General features: G+C 55.5%; 2 protein-coding genes across 10 annotated transcripts in view; one reads left to right on the forward strand and one right to left on the reverse strand.

The window, feature by feature from the left end:
* KANSL3 (KAT8 regulatory NSL complex subunit 3) overlaps positions 1-15,164 on the forward strand; it is a 28,121-nt gene extending 12,957 nt beyond the window's left edge. For 2 of the 9 annotated variants that reach the window (XM_080634523.1, XM_080634524.1), the window contains 8 exons: positions 823-1,014; positions 2,607-2,691; positions 4,026-4,180; positions 4,617-4,729; positions 5,249-5,459; positions 5,649-5,782; positions 9,654-9,810; positions 12,300-13,925. In XM_080634523.1, coding sequence (XP_080490649.1) covers positions 823-1,014; positions 2,607-2,691; positions 4,026-4,180; positions 4,617-4,729; positions 5,249-5,459; positions 5,649-5,782; positions 9,654-9,810; positions 12,300-12,835 — 1,583 coding nt within the window. In that variant the 3' untranslated portion in view covers positions 12,836-13,925. Of the gene's footprint in view, positions 1-822; positions 1,015-2,606; positions 2,692-4,025; positions 4,181-4,616; positions 4,730-5,248; positions 5,460-5,648; positions 5,783-9,653; positions 9,811-12,299 lie in introns of all 9 variants that reach the window. The other 7 variants (XM_080634527.1, XM_080634529.1, XR_013958516.1 and 4 more) reach the window with 6 other exon arrangements.
* Positions 15,147-17,915, reverse strand: ARID5A (AT-rich interaction domain 5A; the record flags this gene model as incomplete). Its single annotated transcript, XM_080634531.1, has 6 exons — positions 17,831-17,915; positions 17,047-17,212; positions 16,914-16,966; positions 16,745-16,842; positions 16,516-16,663; positions 15,147-16,340 (listed from the first exon to the last, which is right to left on the reverse strand). The coding sequence occupies exons 1-6, from the start codon at positions 17,885-17,887 to the stop codon at positions 15,147-15,149; spliced, it is 1,716 nt and encodes a 571-aa protein (XP_080490657.1). The 5' UTR covers positions 17,888-17,915.
* Positions 17,916-18,142: the final 227 nt, after the last annotated feature.

Below are 18,142 nucleotides of genomic sequence, written 5' to 3' on the forward strand. Positions count from 1 at the left end.
GCAGCTCTTGACTGTGTTTTGTGCCTGGGCTGCCCAGAGGTGCTTGTCGTGGATCCTGTCTGCTGTTTTGGATAGCCCTGGCAAGCTCATGCTCTGGGCAGGATATGACGGGGTCAAAGACATGACAGCAAAAGAAGCCATTGATGTGGAAGAGAAATCCCACCTTGTGGTTTTCCCCCCTAGTCTCAAGCAGCGCAGGGTATCTGGGGCTTGGCTTTGCTGCAGCACCTCCTGTGCTCATGCTGCTTTGTTCAGTGCCTTTAAAACGCCTGTGCTTCATCTCCTGGAGGGCTAGTGAGGAGCACTGCAAGGGATGTGCTGGATGGCAGGCATGCACATACCTTTGCTGGTGTGTCAGGAGCAGGCTGAGCTTTAATCCAGCACTGGCAGCACCAGCTCTGTGAGTCTCTGCATCCTCATCCCCTCACCTGGAAATAAGGGATGTTGGAGGGGTCTGATGCCAGGATTCATTATGAAACGGGAAGTGTTGATGTGGAGATGTGGTATCACTGTAGGCATCTGTTTTCCTTCACCACAGAGGCAAGACAGGCTTTATGTGCTGTGATGTGCTTTATATGCTTAGCTTGTGAGTAGCTTAAGTGAAGCCCTGGCCCTAAACCAGCAGCTTAGGGTACATGGAAGATGAAGTAGATGGTGAAAAGGAGATGTGTGAGCTCCTGGTGCATGGGAGATGGGCAAGGCTGGCATGGAGGGAGCTCTGGAAGCGTGCATGGGCATGTGTCCCTTCTCCACACCTCGGAGCAGCGCTGACCTCGAAGGACCGGCCACCACTTTTCAAACAGCTCCTTCTGTGTCCCCTAGTTCCAGTGTCCTCAGAGCACTCGGAAGGGGCTGACAAAGATGATGTGCGCGTGCAGCTGAAGAGGCACCAGACCCCCAGCCCGACCCAGTGCACCAAATCCTCCAAACGTGCCAAAATCAAGGTGACCATTGTGTCTCACGGCGATGCTGCTGGCGTGGGGAACGGAGCAGCCCTCAGCACCCAGGCAGAAAGTGAGTTGTGATTGTACAGCTGCTGCTGAACCAGCGAGTGGGCTCGGTGCTGGGCCCAGTGGGGAGGGAGCTCTGAGCTTTGGAGGAGTCGGCTGCACAAACCAGGCTGAGCCTCAAGGTGTGAGTGCCGTGGGGAGAGCTGGGGAGCGTGGGGGCTCACAGCACGTAGCAGCTTGGCAGGAGCCTCTCTTTTCCATAGCACGCTCCAGCAAAACTCTTCACGGCAGCCAAGGGGAATTTGGCTGCTTCCTCCGAGGCATCGAGCGCTGCTGGAAGCAGGATGGTCCTGGTGGACCCCTTGCTCCAAGTGGGTTGTGTGTACCTCCAGTTCTGCTCCTGAATGAAGCTCTCACCTGGATCATGCTCTTGCTTTAGGGATGATGGTGATGTTCCTTTCTCTGGAAGACCTTTGTGTGTCCAGACTTCAAGATGCAGCTGAATGTCCTGCTCTGCTCATCTCCTTTGGCCCTTGAGTGGCACAATACACCCTTGATACACATAAAATTCCAGCTCCTCTCCTGCCTCTATGGCTGGGAAAACCCACCTTGCAGAGGCCCTGCTGTCCAAGAAGAGGTGATGTGCTCCATCTTCTTCCCCTTGAGCCTTCACAAGGGAGGCTGAAAGCTTTGGCTGCTGTCACCCTAGAACTGGAGGGTGTTGCCTTGGTGCTGGCACATACGTCTTTCTCACGTCTGTGTCTTCCTCATGGTGGAGTGCAGCGCTCCAGATGTGCCCAGCAGTTCTCTTTGTCAGTGTTAGTTCAGTGCAGGGCAGGATGGAAAGGTCACGTCTCCATTCTGGGAGGAAATCACAGGGTTTCAAAGGTGAGAGAGAATTCCGCTCCCTTGGAAGCATCTCTTGGTTACTTCAGCAGTTGTTTTGAACTGGGAAATAGGATTAAGCACCGCACATCCTTGAAGGTCCCAGTTTCTCTCCTGGCAGCTTTGCAAATCTCTGCTGACTGGAATCTTCTTATTTTAATTTTCCACACTTTACTTCTTTCCACAGAAAGGAAATGAATTGCAGAAGTAAAACATGAACCAAAGCAAGAATTCCCTTTAACCGTGCGTGTGAGCAGAGGAAGGCACCAGCCAGACTCAGTTGTATCCCTCAAATGCTGCAATAAACAGATCTCGTGACTCGTCGCATCCCTGTGTATTTTGTAAAGTGGCTCTAAAGAATGGGGACCAAACTCCATCAGTAGTGGCCAGCCAGATCCAAACTGCTGTGCTGACGTGGTAGATCAGTGCTGTGATGGATTAGGAAGAGGGGATTAAGCGCAGATAACATTTAGGGCAGAGATTTGATGCTGAGGGTGTGAGATTTGAGTGCTTTAGAGATCTATGAAGCTGATTCCTTCCATTTTGTCTCTTGTAACACTTCCGCTATGGCAACTTTCTGGTTTTTAGCCACAACTCTGCTCTGTTGGATGCTCTCCATCTCCGGTAGCTGGAGCGTGTCTGCAGTAGAGCTTTCCTTCAGGAGATGCTCTGTGAACAGGATGAGCCCTTGGGGAGCCGTGTGAGAGATGTGGCATCCCTGAAGACTCCTGGAGGAGAGAAAAGGACATTCCTTCTTTTGTTCTCTTACAGTGGTTGCTGGGAAGCCGGTCCCCGTGGCTGTTGGCCAGGCTGTGCCAGGCGTAAAGGAGCTCTCAGGACTGCTCACCACCCCCAAGTGAGTGCACTTGGGTCTATGGGACAGGCTGCTGATGGGAGGCACCACAACAGGGTGGGTTCTGCTTGGGGAGCTTGCTGGTGTCTGACTTGTGACTGGAGTTTTGAGAGGTGCAGGAGGCTCCTGAACACTGTTTCTCAACCAGCAGCTGAGTTGGAGAATGGCAGAAGTGAGCAGGAGGAGAAGGGATTGTGGCTGTTGGGTAATTTTTGTATGGGATTTCCCAAATCCCATCTCTGCCTTTGGAATGACTGTGATGTGTTTGCCAGAAATGAGGTGTTCAGTCCTGCCGTGCATTCCCTCTGACAGCCAAGCTTTCTTTTCCAGAGATAGATGAAAGAATCATGGAATGGTTTGGGTTGGAAACGACCTTAAGCTCATCCAGCTCCAACCCCTTGCCATGAGCAGGGACAAGGGACACAGAATCACAGAACATTAGGAATTGGAAGGGACCTCAAAAGATCATCTAGTCCAGTCCCCCCTGCCGTAGCAGGAACACCTAGATGAGGTTACACAGGAAGGCGTCCAGGCGAGTTTTGAATGTCCCCAGAGAAGGAGACTCCACAACCTCCCTGGGCAGCCTGTTCCAGTGTTCCGTCACCCTCACTGAGAAGAAATTTCTTCTCAAGTGGAACCTCTTGTGTTCCAGTTTGAGCCCATTACCCCTGGTCTTACCATTGGTTGCCACCGAGAAGAGCCTGGCTCCATCCTCGTGACACTCCCCCTTTATATATTTATAAACATTAATGAGGTCACCCCTCAGTCTCCTGTTTTCCAAACTAAAGACACCTTCCACTAGAGCAGGGGGACACTGCCAGGGATGGAGCATTCACAACTTCCTTGGACAACCTGAAGAAGCCTTGATACTTGCTCGTGGGATTTATACTGGGGAATGAATCTGATGCTGACATCTCACATCAGTGTTTTCCCTTTTAAATCAATCCAAGCTTTGGAGAACTGGACTCTGATGTGGGAAGGGAGAGGAAGAAGAGCTATTTCCAAGTAGCAAGTGGGTTTTAAAAAGGAGAAGCATCACTACAGGGTAGATTCCTCTTGGGCAGGGTTGCACAGCCCATGGAGGTAGGTGCAGACATGGAACAAGCTCACTTCCAATTTAGAAATACACCACTTTTGCTGGAAGTGCGCCTTGTTCTACCTGCTGTGGTGGACACAGCAGGTAGAAACAGCAGGGAAACATCACTTGCTTTGGGGTTTTGTGGCTCATTTTGTAGCCTTATGCTTCCAGGAGCCCTTCTTTAGGCTGACGACAGTCCCTGGCAGAACCAGCTCACATCGCTAACCAAAGTCTTCTCTCTCTCTTGCTTGCTCTGTAGGCTGAGTTCAGCAACAGAAACCTCCTCCACAAGCCCTGCTCCATCCTCTGTGATCCCCAGCAGCACGACACCCAGTGCTTTCCATGCCCTGCAGAGCAGGCTGGTGGCCAGCAGCACCCACTGCCTGCAGGCCCAGCCAGCCAGTACCCTCCAAGGTACCTGCCTCTCTCCATGTCTCTTGTGAATGTAAAAGGTAAAGCAGGTTCAAAATGGTTTGGTGGATCCTTTCTTGCATTCCCTGGTTGCTTTGGGTTTGGCTGAGGCAGCGTTTGAGATCCCATGGGATGCATTGAGTGAGGCTGGAGGTGACTTGTTAATTGTGTCACTTCTATGTCATGACACTTTGAGACACCAAACCCAACCTCCTCTTGCTCCCAGGTCTCACATCTAACCTCACTGGTAGCTGCAGCAGTGAAATGGGTTGGACTGTGCGTGTAGAGTGGCTGGGAGGATCCCAACCTCGAGGCTTGCTGCTTGGGATGCTCCTCTTTAAGGAGCAGCTCTGCAGTTGCCTGCCATACAACACACCTGGAATTCCATCGTGCTCCTGACTTCTCCAAGCCTGATGTTATTCGTTGCATTTGTTTTTAGGAGCAGCATCTGCCAGCAGCCTGCTGCAGGGGCTGAGCTTCAGCCTGCAGGACATTGGGACCAAGTCATCTCCCCTTCCAGCCAGTGTGGCTGCTGCTGGGCAGCCCGTGCAGGTATGCAGCCTCCAGGTATGAGAGATCCCAAGCTCTGAGCAGGGTAAAGGAGTCAAAGGGGATCCCTCATAGGCCCTGTTTGCTTCAGAACTAGAAGGGATGAAGGAGTAGGTGTGAACTGCAGCTGAGATGATGCATCCAAGCCCTATCAGCCTGCAAACATGGGCTAAGGGTTCCCATGATGAGGTCTAGGAAGCAGGGCTGGAGGAGTTTGTTTCACCTAGAAAATGGTGGGAAGGAGATGGAGGATGAACGGGAGGGATCTGTGTTCTAATATGGAGACAAATGCCTGTGGTGTCTCAGGCAACTTCAGCTGGAGATAAGCCCGTTCAGCGCTAGTGCCTTCCTTAGAAGAGGAGCCACAGTTTCTCCCAGTCAAGTTGAAACAAGGATGTGCAGACTGGAAGGGACGCGTTCACTTGCATTTAGACCTGCTTGTGGCCACCAGGGTGACGTGTGGAGACTCTAAAGACCTCTGGCTTCCTTCCAGGTTCTCACTGCTTCTGCTTCTCCTTCCAGACCTCAGCTGTGAAGACACCTGCACCTATCCAGAACCTGAGTGCTATAACCACGGACAGCAGCACCATTGTCCGCACCATCCCGGTTGCCACTTTGGGAGCCTCAGCGGGTGGGAAGCCCACGGCCATTCACCAGCTGCTGACGAATGGGGGCCTGGCCAAGCTGGCCAGCAGCCTCCCTGGCCTGGCTCAGATCTCCAACCAGGCAGCAGGTGAGGGACAAGGGGGACAGGGCTGCCTGAAGCACCCCATCACCTCAAGACCAGTGTTTCCAAAGCTTATTTTGCCTCTGAGCTGTAGCTGGGGGGATTCCTGAGCATGGGAAGAGGCTTCCTATGCCCCCAGGTTGGTGAATGTGGCCTCCATGTGTCTCAGGAATGTGTTGCTTGTGTGTTTTCCAGGCTTGAAGGCCCCCACGACCATTACTGTGACGCTGCGCGGGCAGCCCAGCCGCGTGACCACACTGAGCCAGGCTGCCATGGGCACTGTGCAGCCCCAGCTCGAGGAGCAGCCAATGCACACACAGGCACCTCAGGTAACTTTTGGCATCTTCTCTGTAAGGAACGTGTCCACTGCTGCTCTTCTGAGCTTTTTCTGGCCATCACAGTCAAGGGCTGTTGTGGAGGAGGTGTCCCTGGGCACATCTATTGGGTGTCATGAGCATTTTGAGGCTGCACAGAAAGGGTGGTTAGGACACCCCTTCATGTCTGTTAGCAGCAGGGTTGATTGTGCTCCAGAGCACAGTAGTACCACACTGAGGAAATCTCCAGCTGGACTCCAAAAGCTGACATCAGCACAGGATTTGTTCCTGAAGCTCCAGGTTTTGGCAGAAACAGGTTTTGGTGAGAGGAGGAAAGTTCCTACCTGTCTGTTCAGGCAGAAGAGTTGGGTTCTTGAAAATGCTGCTTCTGACTGTTGTACGATCAACCAGGTTGGAAAAGAGCTTTAAGCTCATCCTGTCCAACTGTTCCCAGCCCTGCCAAGGCCACCACTAACCCATGGCACTGAGGGTGTGTGAACACTTGCAGGGACGGTGACTGCAGCCCTGCCCTGGGCAGCCTGTTCCAATGCCTGAGCACCCTTTGGGCAAGGAATTGTTCCCCAGCTCCATCTAAACCTGCCCTGGTGCAGTTTGAGGCCGCTTCGTCTTGTCCCATCCCTTGTTCCTTGGGAGCAGAGCCCAGCCCCTCCTGGCTCCATCCTCCTGTCAGGCACTTGTAGGGAGCGATCAGGTCCCCCCTGAGCCTTCTCTTCTCCAGACTGAACCCCCCAGGTCCCTCAGCCCTTCCCCATCACACTGTGCTCCAGGCCCTGCACCAGCTCCGCTGCCCTTCTCTGGCCGTGCTCCAGCACCTCAATGTCTCTCCTGTAGGGAGGGGCCCAGAGCTGAACACAGGATTTGAGGTGCAGCCTCACCAGTGCCCAGTGCAGGGGCACAATCCCTGCCCTGGCCCTGCTGCCACACTGGTGCTGATCCAGGCCAGGATGCTGAGGGCTTCCTGGCTGCCTCGGCACAAGCTGCTCATGATCAGCTCTGTCAACAAAGTAGATGCCCTGTGGATGTTTGGGATACTGCACTATTACCTTCTCCATGACCCCAATTCCTGCTCCTTCTTGCTGCTGTGCTGCTGAAACCAGTTTATGGCGTGCTGAGTGTGTGCTCCAAGGTGGTAACTGTTGGTTACAGGCCTCCTCTTGGAGGTGGATCACTGACAGTAGGAAAAGGTCTCAGTATCTGGACTCTTGACACATGCCAGGTACTGTGTCAAGGATCCCGGCTGCCTTCTGGCTTCCTAGGTTAAGTTTTGGTGTGGTTGAGTTGAAAGCACAAGGTACTGAATCAGAGAGGGGTTTCTGTTGTGAATGTAGTGGTCTTGGGTACTGTAACATGGATAGTGCCACAGCTTCCCTGGGCACCCTGTGCCAGCGCCTCAGCACCCTCACAGGGAAGAGCTTCTGCCTAAGAGCTCATCTCAGTCTCCCCTCTGGCAGGTTAAAGCCATTCCCCTTGGCCTGTCCCTACAGGCCCTTGTCCCAAGCCCCTCTCCAGGTTTCCTGGAGCCCCTTTAGGCACTGGAGCTGCTCTCAGGTCTCCCCTTCAGGAGCCTTCTCTTCTCCAGGCTGACCCAGCCCAGCTCTCTCAGCCTGGCTCCAGAGCAGAGCTGCTCCAGCCCTCGCAGCGTCTCAATGGCCTCCTCTGGCTTCGTTCCAGCAGCTCCACATCCCTCTTGTGCTGTTGCCCCAGAGCTGGATGTCCTGATCACTTTGAGCTTCTCCTCACCCAACACGCCAAGTCCTTCTCCTCAGGGCTGCTCCATCCAGCCTCCCCCAGCCTGTGCTTGTGCTTGGAACTGCCCCGACTCAGGGGCAGCACCTTGCCTTTGGACTCCATGAGGTTCGCATGGTCCCATCTCTCCAGCCTGCCCAGGTGTCTCTGGATCCCATCCCTTCCCTGCAGTGTGTTGCCAGCACCACACAGCTCAGTGTGGTGGGCAGACTTGCTGAGGGTGCTCAATCCCATGTCTGTGTCAACCGAGATCTTTCATTCTTCTTTCATTCTTCTGTGTTGGACACAGTTTTTGTGCTCTTAGAGGCTGCTTAATCAGCCATCAGAACTCGTGTGCTCTCCTTTGTTACCTTTGAGGGACCCTCAGTGTCCCGCAGCACAGTGACTGCACAGTGTGATGAAACCTGGCGCAGATCAACTGCAGGGAGAACAGTTACATACAGGTTAATGTTTAAGGTTCTTGGAACTGGATATTGGATCACAGACTGTGCCCTCCCCCTATGGTGCTGAGCTTGTGTGCTTATGGTAGGGCTTCATTGTGCAGCGGGCTGTGAGAGCTGCTTCGCAGGCAAACTTAAAGCTGTGTGTTACAGGAAATGGCTTGAGCTCTGTGTTTTTGAAACTAATTATAGCCTCTGACATCAGCTCCCTGGCCCTTTAGCACACAGGATTGGGTAATCTCACAGGGCTTCCTGTAAAAGAGCACATTTACAAAAGGCTTTGGGGAGAACTGAGGGCTCAGACGTGTGTTTTCAGCAGTAGCTGGTGTTGGTTGGGTTCCCTTTGACATTCCAGCTGTGCTGTGGCTGTGCAGGAAACCCATGCAGTGTGGGTGCACAGTGGTTCTTCACCTCCAGGGGCCGGGTGATGCCTGTAGCAGGGCATGCAGTCTGATGGGTCACCCATTAAACCAGGAGGTGGGAGACAGGACTCTCCCTGGGGTGTTTGGTGCAGATGCTTTCTGTGAGCAGCAGAGTGAGAAGCAGCAAGAGTGTTTGGGTGGCTTTAGAATGAAAGTGCAAGGGAGCTTCAGCTCCTCTTCTCAAGCAACTGCTCCACAGAGTGCTTTGAACACTTTCTGTATGGGGTCCCTCCCTGCAGTGTGGTTATATCCTGATAGTAGCTCTATAAAGCGTGGAGTGATGCTGATGCTGGATCACGCTCTTGTGGCACAAAGATCTCCACAGCAGTGACTGGAGCTGCAAGCTGAGGCCATGGTTTGAGCTTTGGGCAGGAGTCTCCTTCGGATGGCACAAGGGGAGCTGTGGTCCAGCCCTTGCTGCTGCACAGGGCATGGCAGAGCAGGCTGTGACCTGCCTGGGCATCGGGTCGGGGGCTCAGACTTGAGCTTGAGCTGTGCTTGTCAGTGGTAGAGGGCTGTGAGCAAGCTGGCTTAGAGGAGTCTGACTGAAGAGGTGAGTATCTGCTTTTGTAGCTGGGAAAGCTGCTTTGGAGCTTGAACTGTGTCAGCTCAGGGCTGTGAGAGCCCCGAGGTTGAGCACAGGAGCACACACACCACCAGCTCTCTGTGGTACCTGACTGCAGATGCACCCGGGCAGAGTTCAGGCAAGTGAAGCAGCTCGAGAAGCACTTCAGAACCCCCTTGAATGGGGAATTTCCAGGTATTCCACTGCAGCTGATCAGTGCTCTCCAGGATGTGCCACCGTCAGAGGGGCTTGTGCATCATCAAGGAAGAGGAGAGCTTTTCTGATGCAGAGAGTGGTGTGTGCTGATGCAGGTTTCACTGGTGCCACTGGTCATAGTGTGTCACTCTTCCAAGTGGGTCTGCACTTGGGAGAATCAATCCTGAGCTCCTGGCTGTTGCTGTGCTATTAATGCAGAGGGTTAATCACGAGCAGGAGTGATTTTCCTGACAGCAGGGATGAGGATAGAGCCACCCCATTGCCCTCTGGAGAAAGGCAGTGAGTTAGTGCTGGTCTCAGCCCAACCACCAGTGGTGCTGGTCTCGGTCATGCCAGGTTGGAGCAAGAGCAAGGCAAGGAGAAGCAGGCAGAGGATGTGCTCTGCTGTGTTAGGTGAGGTCTAGCACAGATCCCCAGATGCCGTATCCTCAATAGGGGGCATTTCCAGCAGCTCTCCCTTACTTTAACCCTTCCAGGCTCCAGACGGTGCTGGTGGGAACGTGGCCGGCCCAGCCTCCAGCGCCACCTCTCCTGGCAAGCTGCTGCCTCCCATGGATCCCAGCAAAGCCCAGGCTGGTGCAGAGATGGCTCCTGCCGACCCCGCGGCGCGCCTGCCCGCGGCAGCACCCGTAGGTGAGGCGCATGGCACTCGTGGGGATGGGTGAGGAGCAGAGGCCGGGTTGGAGCCGTGCCGCCAGGTGATGTGTGCCCTTTGAAACCCATCGCTTTCAGTTAGGATCCCCAATGGCATCTCTGCAGGAGGAGTTTTGGCTCAGTGCAACCGTTGTGAGCAGTTGTGGGAGAACAGGGTGTGAGACTTAAGCCCAGACACAGAAGGCTCTACCTGCAGTTTGTGAGGAGGGCCCTGTCATGCTCTTGTGCTGCCCAGCCTCAGGAGAGCAGACCCATCTATCTACAGCTAAAGCAATGCTGAGAGCCACTACCTAGCCTATAGCCTTAGACTTAAACCTGACACAAAGCAGTGGTGTGGTCCATTGCATCCTCAAAAGCGTCTTCTGTACCAAAGAGCCCACTGCTGAGCCAGAGCTTTCCTTTTCCTTGGTCCAGCTGATTTCCAAGTGTCATTGTGAGCTGTAGTCAGCACTCAGGCTGGATCTGGTGTATGGGGCTCACTGCGGCTGTGCCACTTGCCCAGAAGGCCGAAGGGGCAGCTCTGTGGTGCCCGGGTTTTACCTGGCAGGAATGAAACCCAACTGATGATTCTGCAGACACTCAGACTCAGCAGAGAGGTGCAGAAGCACTGGGCTTAAGTGGACTTGAGCGTGGCTTTTCATGTTCCTTTTGTTAATTGTCAGAGCTAGTGGGTGAAGTTAGACCTGTGGAGAACTTCACCTGCTTCCACTGGAGGTTCCGGTTGGCTTCGGGGACAGCAGGGAGGATCAGTTTGTGAGAGCTGCTGGAGCTGCAGGGTTTTAGTGCAGAACTTTTAGTGCGGAACTTTTTAGTTCCGAACACTTTGTTTCATGGAGTGGTCATTCCTGATGATCTGGGTCATTCCTGAACATCTGGGTGCTGCTTCCTCAGCCTGCATGGGATGGCTGGAGTCGCCTGTTTCCACTGTCCTCGTGCCCGCATGGACCTCAGGATGGTGGGGTCACCAGTCCTATCCTGGTTAGGCAGTTGTTGTCAGCCTCTGTTCTGTGTCCTCCCCACTCGAGGCACTTTATTAGGGACAGTTCCACACTGCACTGGTGGTGGTTGTGGCACAGTGACACCTCTGATGAGTGTGAGGGACACTTCGGTGCTGCTGTATCGGAGATTATAAAATCACAGAGTGGTTGGTTTGGGTTGGAAGGGGCCTCAAAGCTCACCCAGCTCCAACCCCTGCCATGGGCAGGGACCCCTTCCACTGGAGCAGCTTGCTCCAAGCCCCTGTGTCCAACCTGGCCTTGAACACTGCCAGGGATGGGGCAGCCACAGCTTCTCTGGGCACCCTGTGCCAGCGCCTCAGCACCCTCACAGGGAAGAGCTTCTGCCTAAGAGCTCATCTCAGTCTCCCCTCTGGCAGGTTAAAGCCATTGCCCTTGGCCTGTCCCTACAGGCCCTTGTCCAAAGCCCCTTCTCCAGGTTTCCTGCAGCCCCTTTAGGCACTGGAGCTGCTCTAAGGTCTTCCCTTTAGGAGCCTTCTCTTGTCCAGGCTGCCCCAGCCCAGCTCTCTCAGCCTGGCTCCAGAGCAGAGCTGCTCCAGCCCTCACAGCATCTCCATGGCCTCCTCTGGCCTCACTCCAACAGCTCCACATCCCTCTCGTGCTGGATTCTGATGTTGAGATGTGGTGCTGCTGCCAGGTGACCCAGTGTGCTTTGTGTGCTGCTTTCCACTCCTTGGTGCACATTCCCAAGGGATGGAGCCAACTCTGGTGACTGCAGGGGCAAACCATGGGCTGCTCCAGGCTGGGCTCTTTGTGGCCCATGTTGTCTTTAACCAGCAGCAGGTCTCTAGGCTTTTTTCCCCCATCCCTTGAGCTCATCTAAACCCAGTGATTAGATTCTCTTGGTCTCTCTCCCCTCTGTTGCTCTTTGGGCTGTGGAGATGACTTGGATGGGGTAACAACCTCTGCCTCTGCCTTTGCCTTAGGACTCAGAGGGCTTCATTGCACGAAGCCTAAAGTCTTTTTGCTGCTTCCTGGGGTGCAGCATGATGAGGGTCTGAGCATCCCAGTGCTGCCTGTGGGATGGAGCTGGAGATAATATGAAATGTGGTACCTTGAGCCAGGCCACGGAGAGCATCATGAGCTCAGTGTGGTCTGGGGCAGCTCAGCAGGTAGGATGGGGCAAGATGGAGCGTGCTTGCCTGAGGAAGAGCTGTGACACCCTGTCCCAACAGGAGAGGACTTCTGTTGGGAGAAGATCAGGCACTGCAGGAAGAAAGGAGGCTTCCTTGGGGAGTCTGGGTGGTTCTGGGGAAGAACAGGTTGATGGTGCCCCAGTTTGGCTGCTGTGGTTTCCTTGCCCAGGCTGTGATGGTGCTGGGGTTGGTTTTGGGGTCAAGGACAAGGCCAGGGCTTCTGTTCAGTGTGAGTAGCTGTGATGTGCCACTGGGGTTGCAGCCATGTGGCGCCATGTCCCTGTGGGCACTGACCATGCTGTCCCCTTCTCCACAGTGACCACCACCAGCCCCATGAAGACGCTGTACGTCATGTCAGACGCCAAGCTGTCTGCACTGACCAAGTCTGTGTTGGCTGAGGCTACCTCTGTTCCCCTCAAGCTGCCGAGCATCCAGCCTTCCTCCTCCTCCTCCTCTGCCACTGGTGCTGTCACCTTCGCCAGCACCCCCAGCCCTCCCGCCAGCCTGGTGCACTCGAAGGTCCTGCAGACTGCTTCCAAGACGGTCATTCTGACCTCAACACTGGCCACGGTGAAGGGTGATGGACCCCTGGGACACATCGGGGAGAAGGTCAGCTTGACCAAGAGTGCTGCAGCCCTTGGCCATGCTCTGGGGGCAGTGGAGACCCTGGGGAGGGTTCCCTCTGTGGTGGACGAGGGGAGCACCATCATCCAAAGCAGAGAGGCTCTGGCCAGCAGACAGTTGTTGTCCCAAGGGGTGCTGCCAGGAGGGGCTGGCACCACGCTTATAACACTGGGCAGCAGCTCCTCCATCATCGCCACGGCAGGGCCCGCGCTCAGCCAGAAGCCGTAGGGACCCCCAGGATCCCTATGGATCCACAACTGGCATTTAGGAAGACTGAGCTTGACTGCGGAGTGGGGCTGGAGCAGCCCCATGGGACAAGCTTGGGCTGGAGCAAAGTGGGGGGATGTTTAAGTGGTTTTGTTGCTGTTTAATAAACATTTCCTTTTCTTGTTCTTCTCTACTCCCCTCATTGCCCACGTCCCTTCCCAAAGCAGCTTCAGTGTATTCCAAAGCAGCTTCAGGGTATCCCAGCCCTCACCTGCTTTTCCCAGCAGCTCGTGTTTGAAATGAGGGAAGCAGCAGAAGGGGTGACACAAAGGTGCTGAGCCACAAAGTGGGTGCTGAGATGATGAGGTGAGGCTGAGATGGGCACCATGGTTTGGATTAGTGTGTTCCCCCCGCACAGAGCTTATGGCTGTGAATTGGTTTCTGTGGGAATCAGGGATAATCCCGATGCTCTGTGCATCTCCATCCCATCTGGCAGCTCTGCCGCACCCTGAGCACTTGAATCCTGCTTCCCAAAAGGAATGTGGGGTGTGCTGCAGCATTTGCTGGCCAAGATGCTTTTGGGGAGCACAATTCCCAGCGGCACCACAGTGCCGGGACTGCCCCGAGGGCAGCATGTTGCTGACATCTCTGCTCGCTTCCTCATCCTGATGCTTATGAGAAGATCCCATTTTTGGCTCAGCTTGGCTGGGACAGGACCCACCATGGCAGGAACAGGGAACACCCTGTGGTTTGGGAATCATTCCTAAAAACGGAGCAGGAGAATAAGAGTTTTCCTTGATGATGAGGAGGAAGATGCTGTGAGTCCTTCCCTACCTCTCCTGGGCTACACATGTGCCACTCCGGATCCTGTCCGGCTGCTGGGGACTGTCCCCCTTTGCCTCCATCACCACCACCATGAAGAGCAGCAGACTTGAGGGTCTGCTGTTGACCTGAAGTGTTTTTAACAGCTCAACCATCTCTTCCAGGCTTCAAGTCACAGTTCCTCAGCTACAATGACAATAATAAAGCTGAGCCCCCTCAGGGATGTGGCATCTCCAGTGGCCTCGCTCCCAGGTGCGGATGCAGCTCTCCATGGGAAGACTCCAGCCCCGTGGCCATGTCCATGAACCCAGGTTCATGGGCTGTGTGTTGGCAGAGAAGCTCCTGGGGTTCACTTGGGGCGGTCTGCAGTGTGTGTAAAGCCTTTCCAACGTCCAGGCTGGAGGATCCAGGAGTGGTTGGGACCTTGGTGCTGCTCTTCCCAAGTCCAACACTTCAGGTGTCACGGAGAGACTGGTGCTGCATGGGGCTAATTCTCCTTTTCCAATTTATACCCCAAAGCTTTTCCTTTCCATGGATACAGCAGAAATGGTGCTTAGAAGCTGACTTACAACTCCTGCTCCACCTGAAGCCGTAACGTTCACTGGTGACAAGCAAGTGCCACTGTCCATGTGTCCTGCCTGGCTTCAAGGGCACCATCAGGACAGCGGCGAGCGGATGCATCCGTGCAGAGTCCTGTAGCTCCAACAAAGCCCCTGGGTCACTTGCAACAGCTCGATGGGAGCTCCTCGAGGCAAAAAGCACCATGAAACAGCTGCAAGTCCTCCAAACCTGATGCAGAAAAGCCCCTCCAGCCCCACGGCATCATCAAACACCTCTGGGGTCGCTCCAGATCCAGGGATGCCCCCAAACCCTGCCCTGATCCAAGGACATCCCAAACCCCACCAGGTCAGAGCCATCCAGCATCTGGTCACTGCCTTTGCCCGTGGCTCAGCCACTGGGGCCAGTCGAGGTGTGGAGCAGCTGGAGCAGACATCGAACATGGTCCCAACCCCTGAGGAACCCCTGGAGCTGGGATGGAGGCACCTTGTGAGGGTGCTGAGGCGCTGGCACAGGGTGCCCAGAGAAGCTGTGGCTGCCCCATCCCTGGCAGTGTTCAAGGCCAGGTTGGACACAGGGGCTTGGAGCAAGCTGCTCCAGTGGAAGGTGGCCCTGCCCCTGGCAGGGGTTGGAGCTGGATGAGCTTTAGGGTCCCTTCCAACCCAAACCAGGTTTCTATCCCTAGCAAAATAGAAACCTCCACAACTATTTTGCTCCCTTTTTTTTTATGTGTGTATGTATCTCTATATATAATATATATAACCTTGTGATATTGGTAGTTAAGTCACCAGCGTAACAAAGTGGATACAAACAGCTCTAAGATCAAGAGTAAAAATAACACGATCCAGACTGTCTCCTCTCAGTCCCTTTGCCACAGGCTCTGAAGCAGTTGCAGCATCCCAGCATCCCTCCTCCACAGGGAATGAGGCTGATCCAGCACGGGATAGCATCACTACAGCTTGGCGTGGCGATGCAAGGCCGGTACGTGCCGGGGGGTGTAAGGGGGTTGGCTTTGCCACGTCGCTGCCGGGTAGTGCCGGTGCCGCAGTGAGCTCTCATAGGACACCGCGTAGTGCCTGGGGCCAGTGCACAGGTCGGAGGTGGCCACCAATGGGCTGGGAAAAGCGGGAATGATGAAGGGATTGCTGGAGAGGGACGGTGCCACTGGCACACCCTGGGTTTTGAGGTGCTCCAGCGGGTTCCCAAAGCTGGCCGGGAAATGCAGCATCGCTCCCTTGTAAGTGTCCGGGGCTTGCGGCATCGGCGCGGCGTAGCCAGGGGTGGCCACCACGGCCTTGGGCTTGGCCAGCCCTTGCTGGCACCCTGTGTCCCTGCCATCAGCCTCCTTGAGGAAGGGGGACACTGCCCGTAACTTCACACTGGGGCCCAAGGCTGCCTCCTCCTCCTCCTCCCGGCCGTGCTTGCCTCTCTTGGAGGTGAAGCTGGTGCTGGGGGGCACCCAGCACCCCTTGACTGTGGCCACTTGCTGGCTGTTGCCGCTCCACCGCTGCCCTGCTTTGCTCCGCAGGTCTTGGGGCTGCTCCTGCTCCTTGGGTCGCGGTGGGAAGGAGGAAGGTGGCTCCAGGAAGTCCTTCAAGGTGGAGAAACACCCCCAGAGTGGGGGGCAGCGGCCGGGCGGCAGCACCTCACTGCGGTACGCATGGAAACAGCCCGTGAAAACAGCGGGTGCTGGGCCTCCATCCTCGGCCCGCGGGCAGGGCTGGCTGTCCCTGCCAGTGCGGGATGTGCTGGTCATGGGTCCCACCTCGCTCCTTATGCCGGGAGCTGTATCCCGAGCTCCTGCTGGCTCTGGGCTCCTCTGCTCATCGAGGTGGGAGCTGGCGGCCAGGGGCTTGGAGCTGGGGCCAGTGTCACCATTGGGGCGTTTGGGGCAGTGCAAGGACTCTGCCTTGCTCACCTGGGCCAGCAGCTTCTTCTTGGCCAGTGGGGACATGATGGGGTGGTTGCCTTTGGAGGAGAAGCTGGAGAAAAGGCGCTTGTAGGTTTCGCTGTGGGTCCTGCAGGGGTCAGGACATCCCCCCGAGGGGCTCAGGACCACCGGGCTGGAGCATCCCTCTGCCACCCGGCCCCGCTCCACATCCTCCGGGCCGGCTGCTGCCTCTGCTTTCGCCTTGTCCGGAGGCATCTGCAGGGAAAGATTGGGATGTGGTTGCCAGGCTCCCTGACCCCCTCACGCCCTCTGTTCTCCTCCTTTCCCAACCAGCCAAATCCCTCTTTGCTCTTCTCCAGGCACCCCAATACGATATGGGGGATCCAGGGCTGCTCCCAAACCAGAGCCAGGCTAGGAGGGGGCACCATACCTGCTCCCGGCCCTTCTCCTTCTTGCCCCTCTTGCCCTTCTCGCCCGTCTCGGTGCCCTTGGAGACCTTGTACTGCTTGCGGGGCTTGCTGGGGGGCAGAGGCTTGTCATCCTCCCCCTTGAGATGCCGCACGTATGGGAGGACCAGCCTGGGGGGGGGGGGGGGGAGCAGTGAGAACCAGCACCGGGAGGGGAAACTGAGGCATGGAGCAGGACCCTCCTGTCCCTACCTCTCGTAGTGGCGCCGGGTGCAGGTGGCAGCGCTGGTGCTGCCGGGGCTGCCCCCGAGCTCATCGTAGACGTTCTTCCAGAGCCGGCGCCCCGTCACCTGCAATGGGAGGGGATGGGTGAGTGTCACCCCCCCCAGGGACATCCCGGCGCTGGGGGGACATCGCTCACCAGCTCATAGGCTCCCAGCTTCTCCACGGCTTTGTAGATCTTCCAGAGGTTAACTGGGAATAGAGAGGAGATGCCAGGGTCAGGGGGGCATGGGGCAGGCACCGGTGGCTCCTCCAGCCCCGGGGGAACGTACTCTGCTTGAAGCCGAGGTGGGGGATCCTCTCGATGGGTGTGTGTCGGTCCTTCATGAACTTGTAGAGGCTGATGAGGAAGGCTTCCTCCTCCTCCTTCTCCCCGCTGCTCGTTGCCTCTTCCATCGGCTTCTCCTGCTCGGAGCCATCCCCAGCGACCGGAGCCTCCTGAGGGACACGGTGATGAGAAGGGGAAACTGAAGCAGCATCGAAGCACCCCTGGGGCTGCTTCTTAAGGCATTAAATGAGCTCTCAATTCGTTAACAGCAGCCCCGGGACGAGGGCCAAGTTGGTCAAAGCGCTGGAATGGGGCGAGAACACGAGGAATGGCTTCCAGGAAAACAGACGGGCAGGAATTCCCCCCCTTCCCTCCTCCTTTCTCCATTAAAAACGTTCCTCGTTTGTTTGTTCGACATTTTCCGGAGTTAGAAAACTTGTTGCTATTTTTGGGCAAAGCAGCTGCTCGCCTCCCAAAGTCCTTTTATTGTGTGGGGTTTTTTTTTGCCCTTAAATTCTTCTTTTTTAGGCTTGTGGCAGATGTGGAATTTTCAAGGAATTATTTTAGTTTAGTTTGAAAGACTGGAAAAACAACGTTGGAAGGGGAAAAAAATACCTATTTCTATAATAAACCCCTTTATCTATCAAAATCAGACCCATTTTTCACCCCAAACCCATGCTCCTTTGGCTGTTTCCCCCCCTCAACGCTGGGAAACTCACCCTCCTCTTCCTCATCATTGCTTCTAGATGCTTATATGGGGGGGGGGTCAGCATCCTTATCCAACTCACCGTTCCAGGGGGGGTGGGCTCTTGGGGGGCTCGGGGCTGCGCTGGGGTGTCCTCCATGGGGCGGCGAGGGGTTTAGGAGGGGTTCTGCGAGTGGGGGGGAAAGAAGGGGAGGATCAGACACCCCAAATATTAAAGCTAAATTGGGGGGATTTGGGTCACGGTGGTGCCCACCAGGCACCGAAATCGGCCGTTGGGCCGATTTTGGTGCCTGGTGGGCACCACCGTGACCTAAAGGTTCTTCCTTGTGTTCAAACCCCCCCTAAATTTGGGGTGGACCCCAATTTACACCCCAAATTCAACCTTCCCCCCCCC

Source organism: Psittacula echo (assembly GCF_963264785.1).
Source record: "Psittacula echo genome assembly, chromosome: 25".
Lineage (NCBI taxonomy): Eukaryota > Metazoa > Chordata > Aves > Psittaciformes > Psittacidae > Psittacula > Psittacula echo.